The sequence below is a fragment of the Haemorhous mexicanus genome, chromosome 1 (assembly GCF_027477595.1).
Source record: "Haemorhous mexicanus isolate bHaeMex1 chromosome 1, bHaeMex1.pri, whole genome shotgun sequence".
In the NCBI taxonomy this organism is placed as follows: domain Eukaryota; kingdom Metazoa; phylum Chordata; class Aves; order Passeriformes; family Fringillidae; genus Haemorhous; species Haemorhous mexicanus.
In genome coordinates this window covers 116,437,097-116,456,827 of record NC_082341.1, presented here as the reverse complement: position 1 = coordinate 116,456,827, position 19,731 = coordinate 116,437,097, and the positions used below count along the sequence as shown (strand labels likewise).

Genomic DNA, 19,731 nt, shown 5'->3' with positions numbered 1-19,731 from the left:
GGAAGGAGGGTAACAGCATTCCACAAAAACAATAAATTGGGCTCATATTCCAAGACATGGAATAAGGAATTTCCTACAGCTCTTCTGGTCTCACACTTAGGGTTTGGCCAGCTGCTTCCAAAAGTAAACGTCTATATATAGAGACACTTCTCACCAAAACTCTTGTTTTTCAAAATCAAGGATAAGGATTTATTACCTCTGCTTTTTTTCCCCCCAAGGTTGAGGGTCTGCTGAGTCACTTCATTAATACTGTGGCTCATTTGGGAATTCCATGGGTTTTAAAAATTCCATTTTAAAGTTCTGCTGCCTGTAAGAAATGGCACCTATGCAGAAAGCTCACACCCTGGCAGACACCCACAGCACCAAATGGTGTCACTGGTCTTGTAGCAAAACTACCACAGAGCCACACCTTATGTCAAACAAAGAGGTGTCCAGAATAGGGTGTTTAGAGGGGTATTCTCTTATTGCAAAAAGGCTGGGAAGTTTTTTGGGCCACAGAGATGATCAAAGTTGAAGCACCTCTCCAGTGAAGGCAGGCTGAGAGGTTGTTCAGCCTGGGGAAAAGAAGGTTCTGGGGAGACCCTACTGCAGCCTTCCAGTGCCTAAAGGGAGCTTGCAGGAAAGACTGAGAGGGACTTTTTATCAAGGTCTGTCGTGACAGAACAAGGAGCAGTGGTTTTAAACTGAAAGTGGTTAGGTTTATATTAGATATTAGGAGGAAGATTTTCACTGTGAAAGTGATGAGACACAGAACAGAAAAGGCATGGATTCTCCATCCCTGGAAGTGCTCAAGGCCAAGTTGAGGTTCTGAGCAACCTGATCTAATGGAAGTTGTCCCAGCCCATGGTAGGAGCACTGGAACTAGATGATCTTTAAGGTCCCTTCCCCCCGCAACCATTCTGATACTATGAAGGAGTGGCCATAAGGGACTGGAAAAGTTTTGGTTACAGTTTCTACATTATTTACAGGGTGGGGTTTTTCTTTATCTTTTTGACGGCTAGAAGAGAGCAACATTGACTCTTCTTGTCCATTACACTCACAGTAAATTATAGCACACAAGATTTCATTTGATCACACAGAAGATGGAGCTGTCAATCTGATCACATGAATGGAAATCCATGCAAAACCTGTGTCAGGAAAAAGTTCTGAGTATCCACCAAGGAGTGTGAGAAAACAAGGAGCATGGGTTCTGAGGCATCTTGCTGCAGTAGCCCTTGGCCTTTTTGGGAGCCTGGGTATGTGGATGATCTTATTCAGCAGCTCAGCAGCCACAGGTGCAGCTGGACAAACCCAGCCCAGGCTGAAGCTGCTGGGGCTTAAATGCCTGCAGAGGTTAGAGCTTCAACTAAATGAGCTAAAAGGAAAAATTCTTTCAATTACTATCCAGTTCTTCAGCTGCTAAGAGTAGGGAGGCCACAGACAGGATCAGTGCAATGATGTACAAGTGCAGTACAAGTGACAAAGCAAAATATTGTGACATTGCTTGAGGACAAGGCAGAGACACAAGCCCTGGCAGAGGTGGCTGTCCAGCAGTCACCGTGCTGGCTGACAAGAGCCAGCACCAACCTCAAGCAGGTACTGCTCCTCTCTAGAAGTGTGCAGGCAGGTTTTTTGAATCCCCCCAGACAACTTGTACCTCTTCATTTACGTGTCCCATTCCCTTGTCAGCCCCCATGTGCCATTGCTGGCTTCCAGCTGATGAATGAAAGGATGCACGTGCTCCTGCTGCTTTCTGCAGGAAGCAGAAACCCAGCAAACCAGTCCTCCATGTTTTCCCCCCTGTCAGCTTGGTCTTCACCCATGAATCCCCCAGGACCTGAGGTCCAGCTGGTGCTGTCTGAAGTCTATAACATCAAAAGCAGAGAAGGGCACCTTAGGTTTCCCAGGCACAGCCTTGCCACGCTCCTAGTCCCACTGTCCCAAACAGTCCTGCATGCCTGGCTGGGTTGCTGGAGGTGAGCATGCTGAGGCATTACCCTGTTTCCATACCTTCCCTGAGTGGCCTGTCCTCTATTTATGAGGAAAACATAAGAGTGATTCAACTGCTCTCCCTGAAGGGGTCAGGGTCCTGGTGTTTCTCAGATTCACAGCCAGCAGTCCAGAGTAAGTTTAAGTTTTGGGTTTTTTTCTGCTTCTTAGAGAAAGGTTTCTTGCCTTTTCTTGCTGGGTTTGAATACTTTCCTTGAATTGGAGCGTGAACCTCAAGAAAGTTTTTAAGAATTTATTCTGAAATTCAGAAGATCACCTGCTTCTTACTGCTGTTTAAAATGACTGGATCCCAGAGACAAGCTGTGACTCGTGACTCGGTGGGTCAGGTACTCAGCAGGACAGATGAGGGAAATCAAGGGCTTGTCTGTACTTCTCTGCTCATGAAATTACATATGCAGATTGGAACAGCTTCAGCTGCTGAGATGCCAGACAAATGCCTGCCTTCAGTGCAGAGCTTTGCTAAGTGCCAGGTATCACTTGCTCACATGCTCCTGGATGCTTCGCTGCAGGTGGTGCAGCACCCAGGGCTCCCACATCCTGCATGGCACGTGGGAGAACCCCCTCAAACATTCTCCTGAAATCACACATCCCAGGCTCGGCAGCAAACACAACCAACTCATCCTCCAGGGGGTGGCTCCTGCTGCTTGGGTTTGTGGGACAGGCATTGACAGGTTCAACCAAGAGTTCTGAACACACCTCCAGGTCCTGGAGACCCTGCAGGCAATGCTGCACCCTCTGTGGTGGGGCTTAGATGTGACACAGATGGCTTATACTGAGGTTTACATAGCAGTTCTGGGCCTTCTGTTGAGGGATTTTGAGAATGTAATTGCCAGGAGGCAAGGTGCCCAGTGGGGGTCGGGTGACCTGGCTGGGAATTAGGTGTCTTTTTTGGAGTAACACATGATGGGCATTAAATAGGCATGTTCAGGCTGGCACAGTGGCATGCCAGTGCTGGCTGACCTTTGGGGTAAGGACTGTGGTGAGCTGTAAGTGTGAGACAATTCTGCATGCAAACAGTTAAATGGGTGCTTTCCAGGACCTATCATAATTTTATGACTACAATGGGTGAGATCTCACCCCCTCCAGCAGAGCAAGGGGAGAGACAGCAGATATCAGACTGCATCTCATTTCTAACTACCTTCCCATGCCTCACAAATGCACTCCTCTACATTTCATACAGAGTAAAAGGGTCCTGGAGCACCACGTTCCCTGCTGGATAGCCAGGCCAGGGACAGGTGGAACAGAGTTGTGCATCATGAACAGACCCCAGGGAAGGTCTGGGCTACATAGAAGGCAAAAAATAACACGTAAAATGGTTTGGGGCATATAATTTCTTTGACAACGTGGAGAAAACAAAAGCAACCATATCTTGTGTCACTGTCAAATTCAGTGGTTAATGCTGGTGTAGATGGAGGTTGTGTGATCACTCCTCTGATGAGAAAGGAAATCGAGTTCATTTAAACATAATACATTTGGCAGCGCTAGAGTTAAAAGCAAAGCCTCTCCAAGCGAAACCTTAGCTGCCAGATGTAAAACCCCACCTGCCAGGCACGGCACACTTACCCTGATCCCACAAGCCTTCCCACGTGGAGTTCACATCCAAAGGGAGAGCATGTACCAGTCTTGTTCCCAGCTACTTATGTTAAAATACACACCCCTGTGATAAACAGCTGCGGTCCTGCAACAGCTGCGGCGGCGGCAGATGGAGCCCTGCCCGGAGAGGGGCAGCGGGCCCGGCATGACCGGCACGTACCCACGGTCCCCAGAAAGCCACCTCGGGGCGAGCGGCACCGCGCTCCGCAGGGCACAGCTCCATGCCAGCAGCGTCAGCTGGGTGCTGGGCTGGAAACTCGGCGCCTGGGATAGTCCTATCTTAAATATAGAAGGGTCTTCTGGAAGATAAATAAATATATAAAAAAGAAAAAAGTAAATGTAAGGGTGTTTTGTTGTGTGTTTCTTTAGTAATTCAGTCAGTGGAGCATCTGGGAGAACCAGGGTTTTATAAACTATTTTGTAACTTGAAAACTTATCTTTTAGCTGCAAGTACTTTCAGTTTTCTGATACTTGCCAATTTAATAGTAGTAGTTTGTGGGATGCATGGGGGGGCAGGGGACAACAACATGCATAATAACTTATTGTAAGGTTTTAAGAGGTGTCTTCATGCAGACAGCATGAGGCAGGCTAAAGATGCCTCAGAGACCCCTGTCCCACCAGAGGGTCCTGCCAGAAGAAATCCAAGTGGCCATCCTCTCCCCGGAGCGGGCGATTTACATCCTTCTCGGGGGAAGCTGCCCGTGCTCCAGCGAAGGGAGCTGAGCCTCCGGAGGGCGCTCGGGTGATACGCAGAGACACGCGTGGGGCCGGCAGCATCCTCCCCGTATCGCTCCATACTCGGCGCCGCCGGGGAAGCGCGTGGGGGGATGCAGCGTGGTGCTGGTGGCGGCAGCGGGGTAAAATCAGCTTTTTCAGCCAGCTTTTCCTCCGCCCCTCGCGGGGAAGGGAAAATCAACGCTAAGCCGAGGGAATGGGGTGCCGGTACCGGCGCCGCGGCAGCGCTCCCCGGGGACGGGACGGTGCGGGGAGGGCGGCAGGCGCCCGAAAGGCGCCCGCACCGTCCCGTGCCCGTGGTGGGGGCACCTCGGACTGCGGCCACCCTCCGCCGGGAGGTGGCAGCTCGCTGCGGCGGCAGCCCTGCCTCCGCGGCCACGCACCCCACCCGCTCCCGCCCCCGGGTCCCCGGGGGTGCCGGGAACATCGTTCCCCGTCATTGGGGCAGGAGGCGGGGCCCGCGCCGTATAAGAAGGGACCGAGCGGGCGTTTCACTCCCAGGTCCTGAGACGCCTTGTCCCATCCCCGCCTCCTACCGCTGCTCACGGCGTGACCCGAGCCCGGATCGGCCCCCTCGGGGAGGCGACGGCGGGGCTACAGCGGCAGCGCCGGTGCCACCGAGCAGTAGCAGCGGCAGTAGTGTGAGCAGCGGCAGCGGCAGGAGCAGCAGTCCCGCTCCCACCTGCCCGTGCCAGAGGCTGGAGCTGCGCCCGTCGCGGAGCGGCGTTTGGTGCCCGCGCCCCGGAGCCCCCGCGCCGCGGCCGTGCGGCGCCGCGTCCCGCTCGCCGATGAGCGCCGCCGCTCTCTACAGCCTGGACTCCCCGGCATGTTATAAGAGCTGGTGCCTGGAGCCCGCCAACTTCTACGACGCCAAGGTGGGCAGCGGCGGCGGGCCGGGTCCCGCCTGCAAGCCGGGGTCCCGCGGCGGCTGCGGGATGAGCGGCGAGGAGGCGGGGGGCGGCCTGGGGGGCACCGGCACCAACCTGGCGGAGCTGAGCGCCGCCGCTCCGGCCATGTACGAGGACGAGAGCGCCATCGACTTCAGCTCCTACATTGACTCCATGTCTGCCGTGCCCAACCTGGAGCTCTGCAACGACGAGCTCTTCGCCGACCTCTTCAACAGCAACCACAAGCCCGAGCGGGGCGGGGAATACGGCGAGTACTTGCCACCGGGCGGCGGCGCCGGCCGCGACCCCGCCAAGGACCTCGGCGCTGCCATGACCACCCTGCTGGGCTCCGAGCCCCGCACCGCCTCCTCCTCCTCCTCCTCCTCTTCCTCCTCCTCCTTCTCCTCCCGCGGCGCTCTGAAGCAGGAGCCGGACTGGAGCGACAGCGACCTCTCCTCCTCGCTGCTGCCCTCGCAAATCGCCACCTGCGCCCAGACCATCATGAACCTGAGCGGGCAGCCCACGCCGCCCACGTCCCCCGAGCCGCCGGGCAGCAGCTCCCCCTCCAGCTGCAGCACCCGCTCGCCGGGCCCCGCCGCCGCCGCCGCCGCCGCCGTGCCCGGGCCGGCGCAGGGAGTCCCGCCGCCGGCCGCCGCCGCCGGGGGCAAGGAGCGGGGCGGCAAGAAGTGCGTGGACAGGTTTAGCCCCGAGTACCGGCAGCGCCGGGAGCGCAACAACATCGCCGTGCGCAAGAGCCGCGACAAGGCGAAGCGGCGCAACCAGGAGATGCAGCAGAAGCTGCTGGAGCTTTCGGCCGAGAACGAGAAGCTGCACAAGAAGATCGAGCAGCTCACCCGGGACTTGACCAGCCTCCGGCATTTCTTCAAGCAGCTGCCCAGCGCTTCTTTCCTGCAGCCCGGCTCGGGCACGGACTGCCGGTAACCGGGGGGGAGCGGGACGGAGAGACGGACTCCGGGAGACGGTGGATAAATACCTCAGAGGGCCGTGCCGAGCCCTGCCGGGCCGTGCCGCGGCGCCCCGGGCCGGGCCGGGCGCGGCATGAGGCGCGGAGCCGCGGCGGGACCTGCCGGCCCGCGGCCGCGCTCGGAATGCGGCAGCGACGTGGAGCGATGCCTGGGTCTTTCACCACGAAACTTGCGAAAAAGGGAAAAAAAGCTAAATATATTATTTTTTTTTCTTCTCTCCCCTTAAATTATTTTTGTAATGGTAGTTTTCGTCTTTTCTACATTTTACTCATACCGATGCAGCTATGGTACATCTGTTAAAGTGATTCAAAATCCCATGTATTTTAGACAGTAGGATGGAAAAAAAAAAAAAAGACTGAGCATGCTCAACCTTTTATATCAATTTTTACAGCATTTCTAAGAATAAAGAAAAGCATTTTAAATCCACCCTGCTCTCGTTTGCTCTGTGTCGTGACAGAAACGGGCTGGCGGCGGCGAAAGCTATGCTGCCCGGGATGGGGCTGAACACGGGCGGGGAACACGGCGAGGGGGTCCCAGGGGCCGAGAGGGGAGGTGAGGGCAAGCGCGGCGCGAGGGGAGCTGCATTACTTCCCAAAGCATCCAGAGAAGGATGCAGGGGTGGGAGCAACCGTGAGACCCCTCGACCGCGGTGGCTGCGAAGTCCACTCCCCCCGGAGCCGCATCGCTGAGCCGGAGTGCTGAGTCAGGGGTTGCCGTGGCGCTGGTGGGACCGAGCAGCTGCACATCAAGAGAGACTGCTCTGTGAGCAGGACTCTGCTACCGTATTCTATATCAAAAAAACCCCCAACCAAACAAACAAAAAAAAGTGCATAGGCCTAGAAGAACACTATTCAAAGAATACTACTAGTTAAAATTCCCGTTAAAAAAACTTCCAAGGCGTTTCCATTCAAGATAATGCAGAGTTGCACCTACACTAACATGTTCCATAGCAGGGACCAGAGCTCACCTCTGTAGCGAGTCTCAGAGGTGTTGATGCACCCTCAGGCTTCAGCCCACTGCAGGAGCTGGACACTTTCACTGATCCTGGCTAGTGAAAGTGAGAGTGGGCAACTGCTGCTCATCACAGAGACAGTGGTCACAAAGACTTTCACTGTCCCTGCTAGTGACAGAGCGGCAGCAAGGAAACGCTGCTGCTCATCACCGAGTGGGTGAACAGATCACAGAAGATTGGGCAACTTGTCTAAATTTCAGTAGTGCAGTGTCAGAGCACCTGCAGCATCTCTAGGGCACTGGCAGGAAAATGGCCTGACACAACAAGCACCTCCAGTTTTCTCAGACTCAAGTCTCAAATGGTTTTGAAGGGGCAACCCCAGTCTCACATACAGACACAGGAATGGGCTGTCATCTCCTTTTTCCTTACAGAGAGGCAGGTAAGAGACTGAAATGCTTGGAGGAGGTGAGGAAAAAAGGGGAATTCAAAAGCTGGGTCATTCCTTAAGTAATTGTGATGTCCATATGACTTTTCACTGTTGGCCTGAGCCGCAGAAATGACCACTGTGGCAAGTTTGCTGCTCCTTCTCTGCCGATTAATCACATATAGGACCTGCGCAAAAACCACGCGTTCCTCCTCCTCTGACCTGTAAGGGGCTTTTAAACACTGTGAAAGAGTAAGGGGGGGGAAAAACATGCAGTCTCTAATTCTTATATTAATTCTTGCAATGCACACAGAGGAAGATTCTGGCATTTATCTGATCTGTAGTCTCCACAGCCTTGGGTGGGGGTTGTTGCGTGGCCTACAACGCAGTTTGCTGCTTACCCATAAAAGAAACTCCAGTGAAACACCTGCTTTGTGGGAAGCTACAGATAACACACAACTTCTATGCCGAGACCAATTAGCTGTAAAACATTAACTTCATATGTGTTCAAATCTCTGTCTTTATAACAACTATTGCAAAGTGTTAACTCAGAATTGACATACCACAGCGTTCTGCAGCAGGTCTGGGATACATTGATAAAACTCAGCTTAAACCAACTGCCATAGCAAGGAATTTATTTCAAAAATATCAGTAAAATTTTTTCCATTGACACATAATAAATAAAGTACTATTAAAAATAAATCACAAGCATTCAAAACTTACAGAAAAAGATATTTTACATTACATAACAGCAAACATGACAAAGAACTGTATTCTCAGATTCTGCACTGATCAGAAAAACAAGAGTTCAGAAAGTTGAACAATATATAGGTATTAGCACAGTGTGCTTTATAAATCACAGTTTTAATAAACTATCTCAATGCTTATCACACTTGCATTATACATTATCTGTGGCACTAGTTAACAGATAATCACATTACAAAGTCCACAGATACTATAATAGCTGACTAGAGTTCAACTCTGTCTTGTTGCAGCTTCCAGAAGAACAATTTCCTCCAGCACAACACAGTTGGGGTGACTGGTTATGGAGTGGACGTAGCAGTTCAATAACCCCACCTCCTTTCCCAGCACGCTCTGCACCTCGTAAGTCTGCAGGAATAAAAGCCTGGTGAGTAAAACAAACAGTGCTGGACGTTCTGTTCTAGGCAGCATTCAGCTGGGAAGATGCAGCATGCAAGATCCTCTTCCAACAGACAATTTTTTTAAAGGACTCTGAAAGTGCATTAGAACTAATGGAAAGAATGAATATATTAGATTTTCAGTAATTAGATCACACTCCTGTCTCAGTTGCTGCCCTACCAGGCTTCAAAAATGAGCTGTTTCAAAAAGAAAAAAAGTTACTGTGACTTTGAACTCAGTTTTGCTGAAGCACTTTACCTTCCTTTCTGACACTTGCAGGCCTTCGTGCCTGCTGGCAATGTGTATACACATACTATACTTTGATTACCTGTGCTAACTTATCCACTAAAGGAAAAAAAACGATTTTGTAACCCTTCTTACTCTCCTCCTTCTCCTCCCTTTTAACTTTTTGTTGTTCATGCATTACCACCAGCAGCACCAACGCAGTCCCTCCTGTTTAATGATCTGACTGGCATTTCACCCCCGAGTTGTGCCTGAGCGAATTTGCAGAGGCTGTGCTCTGTGTGGAGGAGAGGGATGCAAGGCTGGCATCCCTGCACTAAGAGGAGACAGCACGATAACACAAGACCTGGTAACACTCACAGCTGATATTTCACTGGAGAGGGTGGCAGGTTCACATCCATTTCTGTCTTTAACAGGCATTGCCTACGACAAGCCTCTGACTGTGCCCTGCCTTCATCTGCACAGTGCTTCTGTACAGGTATGTGACAGCCATGGTGTTGCCTGGTTCAAGGTATAAACAATCTTTTTTCTTTCTTTTTCCCCCGGATTATTTTTCCCCCAGACCGGTTCTGCAGTCCAGTTCGCTGTGCAGCTGCACAAACAACCCTACTGGTGTAACAGAAGGGCTGCCACAAGGTGAAGAACAAGTAGCCAGGGCCAGTGATGGCTAAAACCAACCTCCCTGCCAAAAGAGTTGATTACAAAGCTACACCCTTAGAAACTTTAGCAGCACTGGCAAAAAAATGCCACCTCAAGTGGTATTTCTTGTGACTAATCTTTATCCCTCTGTTTCAGCTGGGGAAGAAAAAAATCTGAGTTGCCAGACTTTTAAATACTGGCTGAATACACACTGAAACGTGGAAAAGAGGTTGTTTGAATTCTAATAACTCGAAAAAGAACGATGTTGTGCCAGTCTGTAACCAAACCAGACACATCCTGTAAAACTCAGCAAGACTTAACGCTATTAAAGAAGCAAACACATTTTGGAAATTTCTTGTATCTCTTTGCTTAAATGAAATATACACCCTCCACCAGCATAAGAAAAGTAATTTATTATTTCAGGATAACTTTCCTCTTTAAATATTACCCACAAATCCCACTAAAAGCATGGAGCATGTAATAGGAAAATGCTGGAAAACTTGTAAGACAGGGAAAGCAAACTGACCCCAGTACATATCACCTAACTGAAGATATTTAACTGGGATGATTAAACAAGACAACAAACTGACCTTTGCTCCCGTTCATGTGCAAGGGAGAGGGAAAATCTTGGAATCCTAATTGGACTTAATGACTTTCTGAAGGCTGCTGAGCATCCAGCAGCCAATGCCAGCCAGGCACCTACCCAGGTGCCTCCCTCACCCACGATAAATCTGGGTCACTGTGCCAAGTGTCAGGGTTCTTCTGATATCTCAGATTAAAGGAATAACTACTTCACGATTACATAAACTGTACTTTAGCCCATGGATCATCATGGTTCATGTGTGCTTCATTCATACAATTATCAAGTAATATCTTGCATGCATTTTGCAAATTCTTCTCCTATTTCTGCCTGCCAGTACTTTCAGTGTGGTGCAGTTACAAAGTGGTTGTGGTTTATAGGATTTAGAGGACCAGACCCGAAAGGTGGGATGCTTGGAGGGTATCTTTGCTGTCTTTGGGTCCTCAGCCAGAGAACAGAGTCAAGCCCAGCACTGCCCGTGGCAGCTCTGAGTGCTGTTTGCAAGTTGCTCTGCAGATCCACAGCTGAGGTGAAGCTACACATCCCATCAGCTGCATCCCCCTTCTGAAAAGGAGGGTGTGAGTCTGATGAGATGGCAGGGCATCAGCAGGTGGAAGGCAGGATTGCCAAAGGGCACAGCCCACTCAAGTCACACCCTGGACATGGGGAAAAAAAAATCATTTCACTTTTAGTGGAATCTCTTTCCACTCCTAGTGCAGTTCTGAAGTGAACTGCCTGGAAAGTCAGAATCTCCACCACTGGAGATTTTCAAGACCCTACCACCATAAGTCATGGCTGACCTGCCATACCTGACATTGGTACTCTGCATTAAGTTCTGTAGTTTAACTTTCTTTGGTCAGCATTCATTATACCTACCCCATCCTCACTGGCAGAGGACATCAGGAGAGAAGAGATTGTCTTTTGCAACAGCTGGAACGAGAAAATTCACAGGTTTTGTTCATGACAAAAATCTTGTGTGCAAAAACGTTCTGTTTGCAGTCACATAGGACAAAGATTTATCATTTTAATATCAAACAGCTTTGTTTCTCTGGCCAAGAAAGCAGAGGAGAGGTGACATGAAAGATGTTCAGAATGGAAGTCTAAAAATACACATTCCTTTTAGACTGTGTAGACTGAGGTTTTCAAAGGCCCAGCCTAACAAATCCCTTCATCTGGGCCATAGAACCATTTGCAAACCTCAGGCTGAACTCAATGACTGCATTATTTGAGCAACACCTGGGAACTGGGTTCTTAGCCCAATGAAACATAAGTTTAGTATTAGATTAAATTATGGGGTAGTCTTACATATTTTAATTTGTCTTCTGACAGAACTGTTCACAGAAGTGTGAACAGTTAGAATAGAAGTGTGAACACTTAGAATACCTATGTGTCTACACATCTAGTCTCAGTGCACCTGCTACACCTTGGCACTTATTTCATGCCATACCTTCACTTTCACTGTACCCTGAGATCGGGATGGACAACTCAAGAAGACTTCCAGCTGCATTTTCAAAACTGGTGTTGTGACAGCTTCAGAGCACTGGTTGCAATATAGCAATTCTCTGAAACACACAAAATTATGATGGAAAAACACAGAGGAACGGACGAGATATCAGTCATAAATCAAAATAAATAAAACCCCAATTAGTGTATTCTCTAAAATACTTTGCTGGTGGACTTTTAGTAGCAGAGCTCTGGTAGAGATTCAGTTGGTAATAGAAAATAGAACTCTTCTGTTGCCAGTAACTCTCCTGGAGGACCTAAACTCTTCTGGCAAAAGGATCTTCCTTTTATAATTTCTGGCAGCATAGAGAGATGTTGCTATTTATAGACACCCCACTTAAGCAAATATTAATCTCATAACCTCCTAAAAGTTATGGCAAAAGAAAATCTGTAGTATAGATTTGGCTGAAGTGAATTATTGACTTAGGCCCTCATTCAGCAAATGTTCAACGTTTTCAGTGTACTCTTAAGTCATGCAGAGAGTTAAGCTCAGCTATAAGCACTTGCTGGAAGCACTTCTTAAACAAATATTGATACTTCATTTGTTCTCCAAATGAAGCAAAAAGTGTCCTTCCTTCTCCACCTACAGGTGAGGTACTTTTTTAATTGGACTACACTGCTCTGTGAACATAGACACATCCTTATTTTTTGCATGACAGACACATCCTTATTTTTTGCATGACAGTATAATACAGGACACCTGGTTTTGATTTTCAGCCTTTTTTTGTACAAGAAAGCATAAAGGACGAATCTTCTCATCTTTAGGAAAATATTATCTATTTCAATAAGAACAACATAACTTCTTATGATTTTTGTAAGCTTTTTCAGTAGAACTTCCTTCCTTCCTTCCTTCCTTCCTTCCTTCCTTCCTTCCTTCCTTCCTTCCTTCCTTCCTTCCTTCCTTCCTTCCTTCCTTCCTTCCTTCCTTCCTTCCGCCACTTCCTTCCTTCCGCCACTTCCTTCCTTCCGCCACTTCCTTCCTTCCTTCCTTCCTTCCTTCCTTCCTTCCTTCCTTCCTTCCTTCCTTCCTTCCTTCCTTCCTTCCTTCCTTCCTTCCTTCCTTCCTTCCTTCCTTCCTTCCTTCCTTCCTTCCTTCCTTCCTTCCTTCCTTCCTTCCGCCACTTCCTTCCGCCACTTCCTTCCTTCCTTCCTTCCGCCACTTCCTTCCTTCCTTCCTTCCGCCACTTCCTTCCTTCCGCCACTTCCTTCCTTCCGCCACTTCCTTCCTTCCGCCACTTCCTTCCTTCCTTCCGCCACTTCCTTCCGCCACTTCCTTCCGCCACTTCCTTCCTCCCTCCCTCCCTCCCTCCCTTCCTCCCTTCCTCCCTCCCTCGACTGCTCTTATCCCTTGGGCTTTTATTCCACCAGGAATCACACACACTGCAAGCACAAGCTGGCTAGGCAGCTGCAGGGGAGGCTTTCCAAAATTATGTCAGTGTGACACGGGTTCAGCATTTCAGGTGGTAACAGGTCCTGTAGGATCAGTCCTCCCATTCAGGACAAACATACTGCCAGAATTATTCAACATCCTTTTTAGAAAGGTGACTAATTTAATAGGTCTAAAAAGCAAGTCTTTCATACTTAGATAAATTGTAGCAGAGATCACAGTCCAGTATAAAAATGAGGTGAATTGAGGATACCCAGACTAACAAGGCAAGACACACAAATGCATGTAACCACTTCTAAAGGAACTTAAAATCAGACCTGTGGTTTATGGGCATATTTATGAAAAGCAATATTACAATGCAGTGGGCTATGAAACCTTTATAAGCAAGATTGGTTTAAAAACAAGTAAAACTGCAAAATCCAACTATTTCATATCTACTTGTATCTTTCTCCATATATTAATGTAACCTTGCAGGTTTTATCAGTTCATCAGCAATAAAAATACTACGTCTTAGCTCTAGGAAGGAGCAAAGTGCAGCCTGTGCCTGCAGGAATCATTGCATCACCTATTGCTGTTATGGCTACATCTACAAAACACCTGGAGTGCTCTGGAGCATGCTGACTCTCACCTGTCCTGGGGATACACTTCCAACTTTCCATTGCCACATCTGTTGCATATAGGCCAGGAGAAAGCAGTGCTCTCATTAACTCCAACAACAGTACCTGCAGAACATGGAATCCTTACAAAATGCTAACGTTAAGCCAGCAAACACAGTCACTCTTGGCTTCACAGCAGGTTTGAACCTTTCTGACCCACAGCTTAAGACTTGTCAGAGCAAGAATCAGGTCTTCAAACAATCTCACTCCCTTTCTCCTTTGTCCCTCCAACAAGGGATGAAAGTACAGCAGAGTGTTACATTCTAAAAATATCAGAAAGTAGATAATTGACAATTAACTTTCCAAACAGGTTTGGCTCTTTTGGTTTGGATTTTACTGCTTTTCTGATTTGCTTTTGCTTGTTTGCTTTCTTTCTGATCCTCTGATGTTTTCTTGGCAATAAACAGCTATAAAAATAATCAGATCGAATAGCTTGATATTGATATTTAGAAAATACAAACCAATAAGAAGCCCCAATCCCTTCTGAAAACAACAATGCAGATTAAATTCCACTAACAAGGGAGTTATTCTTCATTTATACAGATTTAACAGAGATTAGATCTGGCTCACAGTCTTAAGTGTGTGCGTAAGAAGCGAATGCCAAATATACTTTGGACTAATAAAAAGGGCCTCACTAGTTCTGGCAAGAAAAAATATATTCAGAATTTTATGAGAAGCCAATAAAGAGTGTATTATATTTTATGGTAACAATACGCTGAAATTATGAACATTATTTATAGAGAAAAATATTCACCTGTAAGTATGAAATTGCACTGAAATAAAACCTCACTAGTACAACAGAACTACAGACTTAAAAATCCAGCCTCTGCTGAGCAAGAATCTCACAGTTCTATATCACATTCAATAGAAGAAAGCCTTGGAGATTATGGAGCATTTACAGTGTCTGGACTGTACGGCAGGGTGTTAATCCCTTGCTCTTCTGGTTCTCCTGGGACAAGGAGGGAGCTACACCTAAACAACAAAACTGTAATTTTCTTTGGGAATTCAAAGGACAGCGAGTCTGAAGATCTGGAAAGTTGCTTCTCAAATATAATATTTATGACCCAATTTCTAAGTGTACAACAAAACATCAGGCTTTTCTCTGACAGAATAAGATAGTCTATTTAGCCACGTGGACTGGTAGAGGAATAATTTAGATTCTTCAGTGTTCACGATAAATTGGGAGCTCCCATGGGTATGTTTCTCTTTGAATGATGTGAATGCTGAATGGAGTTAAATCCACTTGGTGGATTTAACTTGACTGGATCACCTTGACTGGCTGGTCACCAGTGGTTTTCCCTAAGGCTCAGTATTGGGGCCAGTCCTGTTCAATATTTTAATCAATAATCTAGATCAAGTCCACCCTCAGTGAGTTTGCAGATGACAGTGAGTTGTGTGGGAATGTTGATCTGCAGGAAGGTTCTGTGGAGGGCAGGAAGGCTCTGCAGAGGGATCTGGACAGGCTGGATCGATGGGCTGAGGCCAGTGGTGTGAGGTTCAGCAAGGCCAGGTGTCGGGTCCTGCACCTGGGTCACAACAACTCCAGGCAGTGCCACAGGCTGGGGGAAGAGTGGCTGGAAAGTGGCCCAGAGGAAAAGGAGCTGGGGGTGGTGGCCAACAGCCAAGTGGACATGAGCCAGTGTGTGCCCAGGTGGCCAAGAAGGCCAGTGGCATCCTGGCCTGGATCAGCAATAGTGTGGCCAGCAGGACTAAAGAAGGGATCATCGCTCTGCACTCAGCACTGGTGAGGCTGCACCTCAAATCCAGTTCTGGGCCCCTCACTCCAAGAAAGGCACTGAGGTGCTGGAGTGGCCCAGAGAAGGGCAATGGAGCTGATGAAGAAGAGGTGGGGTTCTTCAGCCTGGAGAAAAGGAGGCTCAGGGGGAACCTTCTTATTCTCTACAACCGCCTAAAAGGAGTTTGTAACCAGGCAGGGGTCGACCTCTTCTCCCAGGTTACAAGAGACAGCATGAGAGGAAATGGCCTAGCATTATGCCAAGAGAGGTTTAGATCAGATATTAGGAAGACTTCACTGAAAGGGTGGTCAAGCATTTGAATAGCTGCCAGAAAAGTGGTGGAGTCCCCAGCTCTGGAGGTATTTAAAAGACATGCAGATGTGGCACTCGGGGACATGGTTTAGTGGTAGACTTGGCAGCGCTGGTTCTGATTTTGGTTAATGGTTTGACTGGATGATCTTAAAGATCCCTTTCAACCTAAATGATTCCATGATTTTATCACTCTTGTTCACCAAAAAGCTACCAATTAGTTTGCTAAGTATGTTTCCTTCTTAATTAAAAAATCATTTTAAAACCGAAACAAATCCCCTTTCTCTCTAAACCTTTTCACTTTCTCCCAGTTGTGTGCCATATTCCAACTGCAAGATGCCAGTGCAAGTACATCTGAAGAAAATCAATCAGGATCACACTGATGAGATTATGGCTAGTGGAGAAGATTATTTTGATGATAAAATAGAGTTCCCTTGAGAAAACCACCAGACATCACTGAAGTTAGACCAACTCAAAGCAGCAACAGGTAGAATAATCTAGTGACAGTCTTGTGCACCCTACAAAGTGACTTCTCAAGTTTAAGATGCTGAACTACTGCACATCTTTTTCCAGATGCTAGATTTTGCTTGACCTTTGGGATATTTTCCCAAGATCCTTCTTTTAAATGAAGATGCACATGGACAAAATTCGATCTTTACCTCTAGTCTATTTTCAGCGGTTGTGGCTGGCACCATGAAGAAGAGATTGACATTGTCGATCTCTTGGATGAGGTTGACATCCAAGGGACAATGCCTGGAAAAGCAGGTCTGCCGTGTGGAATGCAAAGGAACACTTTGGTTGAAACAATTAAAACACGGAGGTGTTGTTTTGGATTTCTTACCCCCACTCATCCTGATTAATGGGACAGGAAATGCAAAAATTCAATCAAAAAAGGAAACATAGGTAAACAGACTGACCCCATTTTAGTCCCACTACTAAGCAGAAAACTGAAAAAAACCCCACATGCTTGAGTAAGGGCTTAAATATGAAAATATTCAACGTCAAAATTCAATCATTGTTGGTGAGTCATAAACTAGGCAAATAGCATTAATCAATATTCCCACATATCATGTGTGGTATAGACTAAGTAAAATTTACTCAAAGCATGATTAAGAGGAAAAACATTTCTGTGCAGTATGAACTGCCAGCATTAAAGTCATCCTGACTGCTACTATACAGTAAAACAAGGCTATAAATTACCTTGTAATGCATAGTGATAAGAAAATAAACCTATTAACCCTAAGATCACAGGTTAAAACCACAGATTCATCTTGCAATGAAGAATAAACTTTTCATTAGAAAGCAACCACAGGTTTTCACTGATCTGTTGAAGAGCAATACAGTCCATTATCCCTGGACCTCCCCGAAACAAGAATTTCTGACAAACTCATTGCATCTGCTTGGACTGGAATATTTTCTGTTTTGATGGGAAGGAACCTCTGAAGAACATCCAGTCCAGAGCTGTACCAAGTTGGTCAGGGCCCAGCTTTAAGCAGGAGCTTGGACTGGCAGAACTTCAGATGTTCCTTCCAAAGGAGCAGGAACGCACACTCCTTCAGTTAGGGGTAGAGAAAGCCTTTTCAGCCTCTTGGCTAGGTGGGAGGATGCCAGTGTGCAACACACATAGGTGACCAGAAGTACAAGAAACGAGAGGATGTGCAAAGAAAAAGAATGAATGAGGCAATAACTGCTTCTCATTGGAAGCCAGACTAACAACTCTCTGATTTAGGAGATAAGAGACAGTGACTGATTTTTAGAGATGACACATCTCCCTTCATGTATTGTTCCACCAAAAGTATGTTCTCCCACCAACAAAGCAGGGTCAATGCTATTAGTTTCATTAGCTAGCAGAAAGATGTAGGCACCAACTAATTGAAACCCAAAACAGAGAATGGATCTCTTGAATGCTATTAAAATATTTCAGTACACACAAAAGTGAGAGTTTTCATCTACATATTGCTGCAGCATAAGTGTAAAGAAGATATTTTACATTCTATGTTGGTATTCAGGTGTGGGAACATACTGATAACAGCTATCCTGCACAAATTCCAGATTAAACAAGACAAGGCTGTAGGATTAACTTCTCCTTTTGTCATTCTTCCATCTTTAATACAGGACAGGCAAGGCATGACATCTCCCATGTGTGTAAAGTAAGCATTTGTTTACACAACAGATCACAAAGGTGTACTTTCTTTGCTCTGCTGGAAAAAGAAAGGACAGAGAGATGTTTTCTTTATCCTACTATGAACACTGTCAACAAGAAAAAAGAAGACGGGCACTTCTCATAATCACAAAATTAACAGCAGAGAAGTGACAATTCTTAACATAACTACTGGAGAGGTGAAAAAAAAAAGGCAAAAAGCATTTCACACCCAGTGACAGAAATATCCTTCAAGTAGCTGAATCAATGCAAGATGTACATAACAACCATGGCTTTGAGTGAAGTGCCTCTAGTTGTGCTTGGTTTTCATTATGCACTGTTCAACATTTGTCACTGCAAGGTGTTTAGTAATTAATCACAGAGGCATTGCTGAGTTGTGGCTCTACCATAGCAGCAGGTATGTTTAGCAAAGGCTTTGCTTGGTTTCAAAGTGTCTTCTCAGTCTATCATATTATAGCTGAAGAATTCATTTGAAAACCATTATTTGTTGTAATTTTAAAGTTAATTTCAAATGCTAATTTTGAATTACCTTCAAAATACTTGAAGGTATTTTCTACAAGGGCTACTGTTATAATACAAGTTAAATTAAGGAAAGAAATAGCCTTGAAGACTTAGGCTTTTAAGGACTTTTTCTCACAGGCATTGTACAGCTGGGAGGTTTAAGAAGCTGTCTGGACAAAGCTTTATAAAATACACAGTAGAGAATGTTTCTGCATGATTTGGGAACACTAGAAAATCTGTAATAAGAAATGTTTCTGCATTGTCTAAGATACGGTCAAACCATATCTTAGACAAAGCTATGCTCCAAAGGGGTTGGTGAGCAAATACTGGCCACATGATGCTAAATTACTATGGTAAAATAATAAATTGTCCTACTGCAGCAAAGCTCCAGGGAAATCAGTCACTAACCCCTACCATTCAAGACCTGGGTAACACATCTTACCCATCTGCCTAAAAAACGTTGGTATAACTCATTGTTGCCAACACCAACAAGGCTGGAGTGAACAGAAGGCTCCTGAAAGAAGACAGTGAAGGAAGGAATAAATTGAAACAGATTGTGCATTAAACATTTATTCTGGGGTGTGAGTGAGTGGGTGCAGATCTTGGCCAGCAAAAGGCAAACAGAGCCCACAGTGAAGCATAAAATCTTAAATATTCTAATGACCCACAGCAATGCCATGCTTTTTTTATCCCTCCACGCTGTTTGTGCAAGAAATCAATATGAAGACACAAAAGATTAAAGTGAGCACAAATAATTAACCTCATTCATTTCAGCAAGGCCATACAAACCTCTGAGAGCACAAATGGAGCTGGCCTGTGTTGTAGAATCCAGCTCATCGAGTCTGACAGGGCCAGTCAGCTCACTGAGGTCAGCACCAGCAGCCGAGCACAAAAGAGGCTTTTGTAACAGGAGAACAGTACGTTCAACACAAATAATCCTACCTGCCAAAAAAGACATTTCGACTCAGTACAGTAACAAGGAAAAAGGTGACCACGTTAATTGTCATGGCCAATAAAGACAACAACCTCTGCCAGCTACCAAACAGATGAGTAGACTCCATCAGGTTTTCTCAATGACAAAATATTTTGCTTTCAGCGATGCACGCACCGCGCTCTTGTTACACTTCGCGACTCCCAGGGAGAAAAAGAAATCTGAATTTGAAGAAAAAGAAATTTAAAAATCCGAACATGCCAGAAGAGAGTCTGATGCCACCCAGACTGCATCGCATCTCACTCCTTGCAAACAGGTTACAGGCTTTTCCTTGGTAATAAGCTTGGGCACCCCTTCAGGCAGTCCTACTTTGCTTCAA

General features: G+C 46.7%; 2 protein-coding genes across 10 annotated transcripts in view; one reads left to right on the top strand and one right to left on the bottom strand.

Annotated features, from left to right (window-relative positions):
* Positions 1 to 4,394: 4,394 nt before the first annotated feature.
* On the top strand, positions 4,395 to 6,616 carry CEBPD (CCAAT enhancer binding protein delta). The gene has a single exon (XM_059860364.1). It carries the CDS (start codon positions 4,410 to 4,412, stop codon positions 6,144 to 6,146), a length of 1,737 nt encoding a protein of 578 aa, XP_059716347.1. The 5' UTR covers positions 4,395 to 4,409; the 3' UTR covers positions 6,147 to 6,616.
* A 1,568-nt stretch (positions 6,617 to 8,184) lies between these two features.
* SPIDR (scaffold protein involved in DNA repair) overlaps positions 8,185 to 19,731 on the bottom strand; it is a 196,027-nt gene continuing 184,480 nt past the window's right edge. For 7 of the 9 annotated variants that reach the window (XM_059860323.1, XM_059860305.1, XM_059860314.1 and 4 more), the window contains 5 exons: positions 19,211 to 19,363; positions 13,687 to 13,780; positions 11,616 to 11,730; positions 11,045 to 11,098; positions 8,185 to 8,676 (listed from right to left, as the gene is read on the bottom strand). In XM_059860323.1, coding sequence (XP_059716306.1) covers positions 8,542 to 8,676; positions 11,045 to 11,098; positions 11,616 to 11,730; positions 13,687 to 13,780; positions 19,211 to 19,363 — 551 coding nt within the window. In that variant the 3' untranslated portion in view covers positions 8,185 to 8,541. The other 2 variants (XM_059860331.1, XR_009488378.1) reach the window with 2 other exon arrangements.

Excerpts from the sequence above, each read along its gene's own strand:
- CEBPD (XM_059860364.1), top strand. The coding sequence starts at position 4,410 with ATGCAGCGTGGTGCTGGTGGCGGCAGCGGGGTAAAATCAGCTTTTTCA.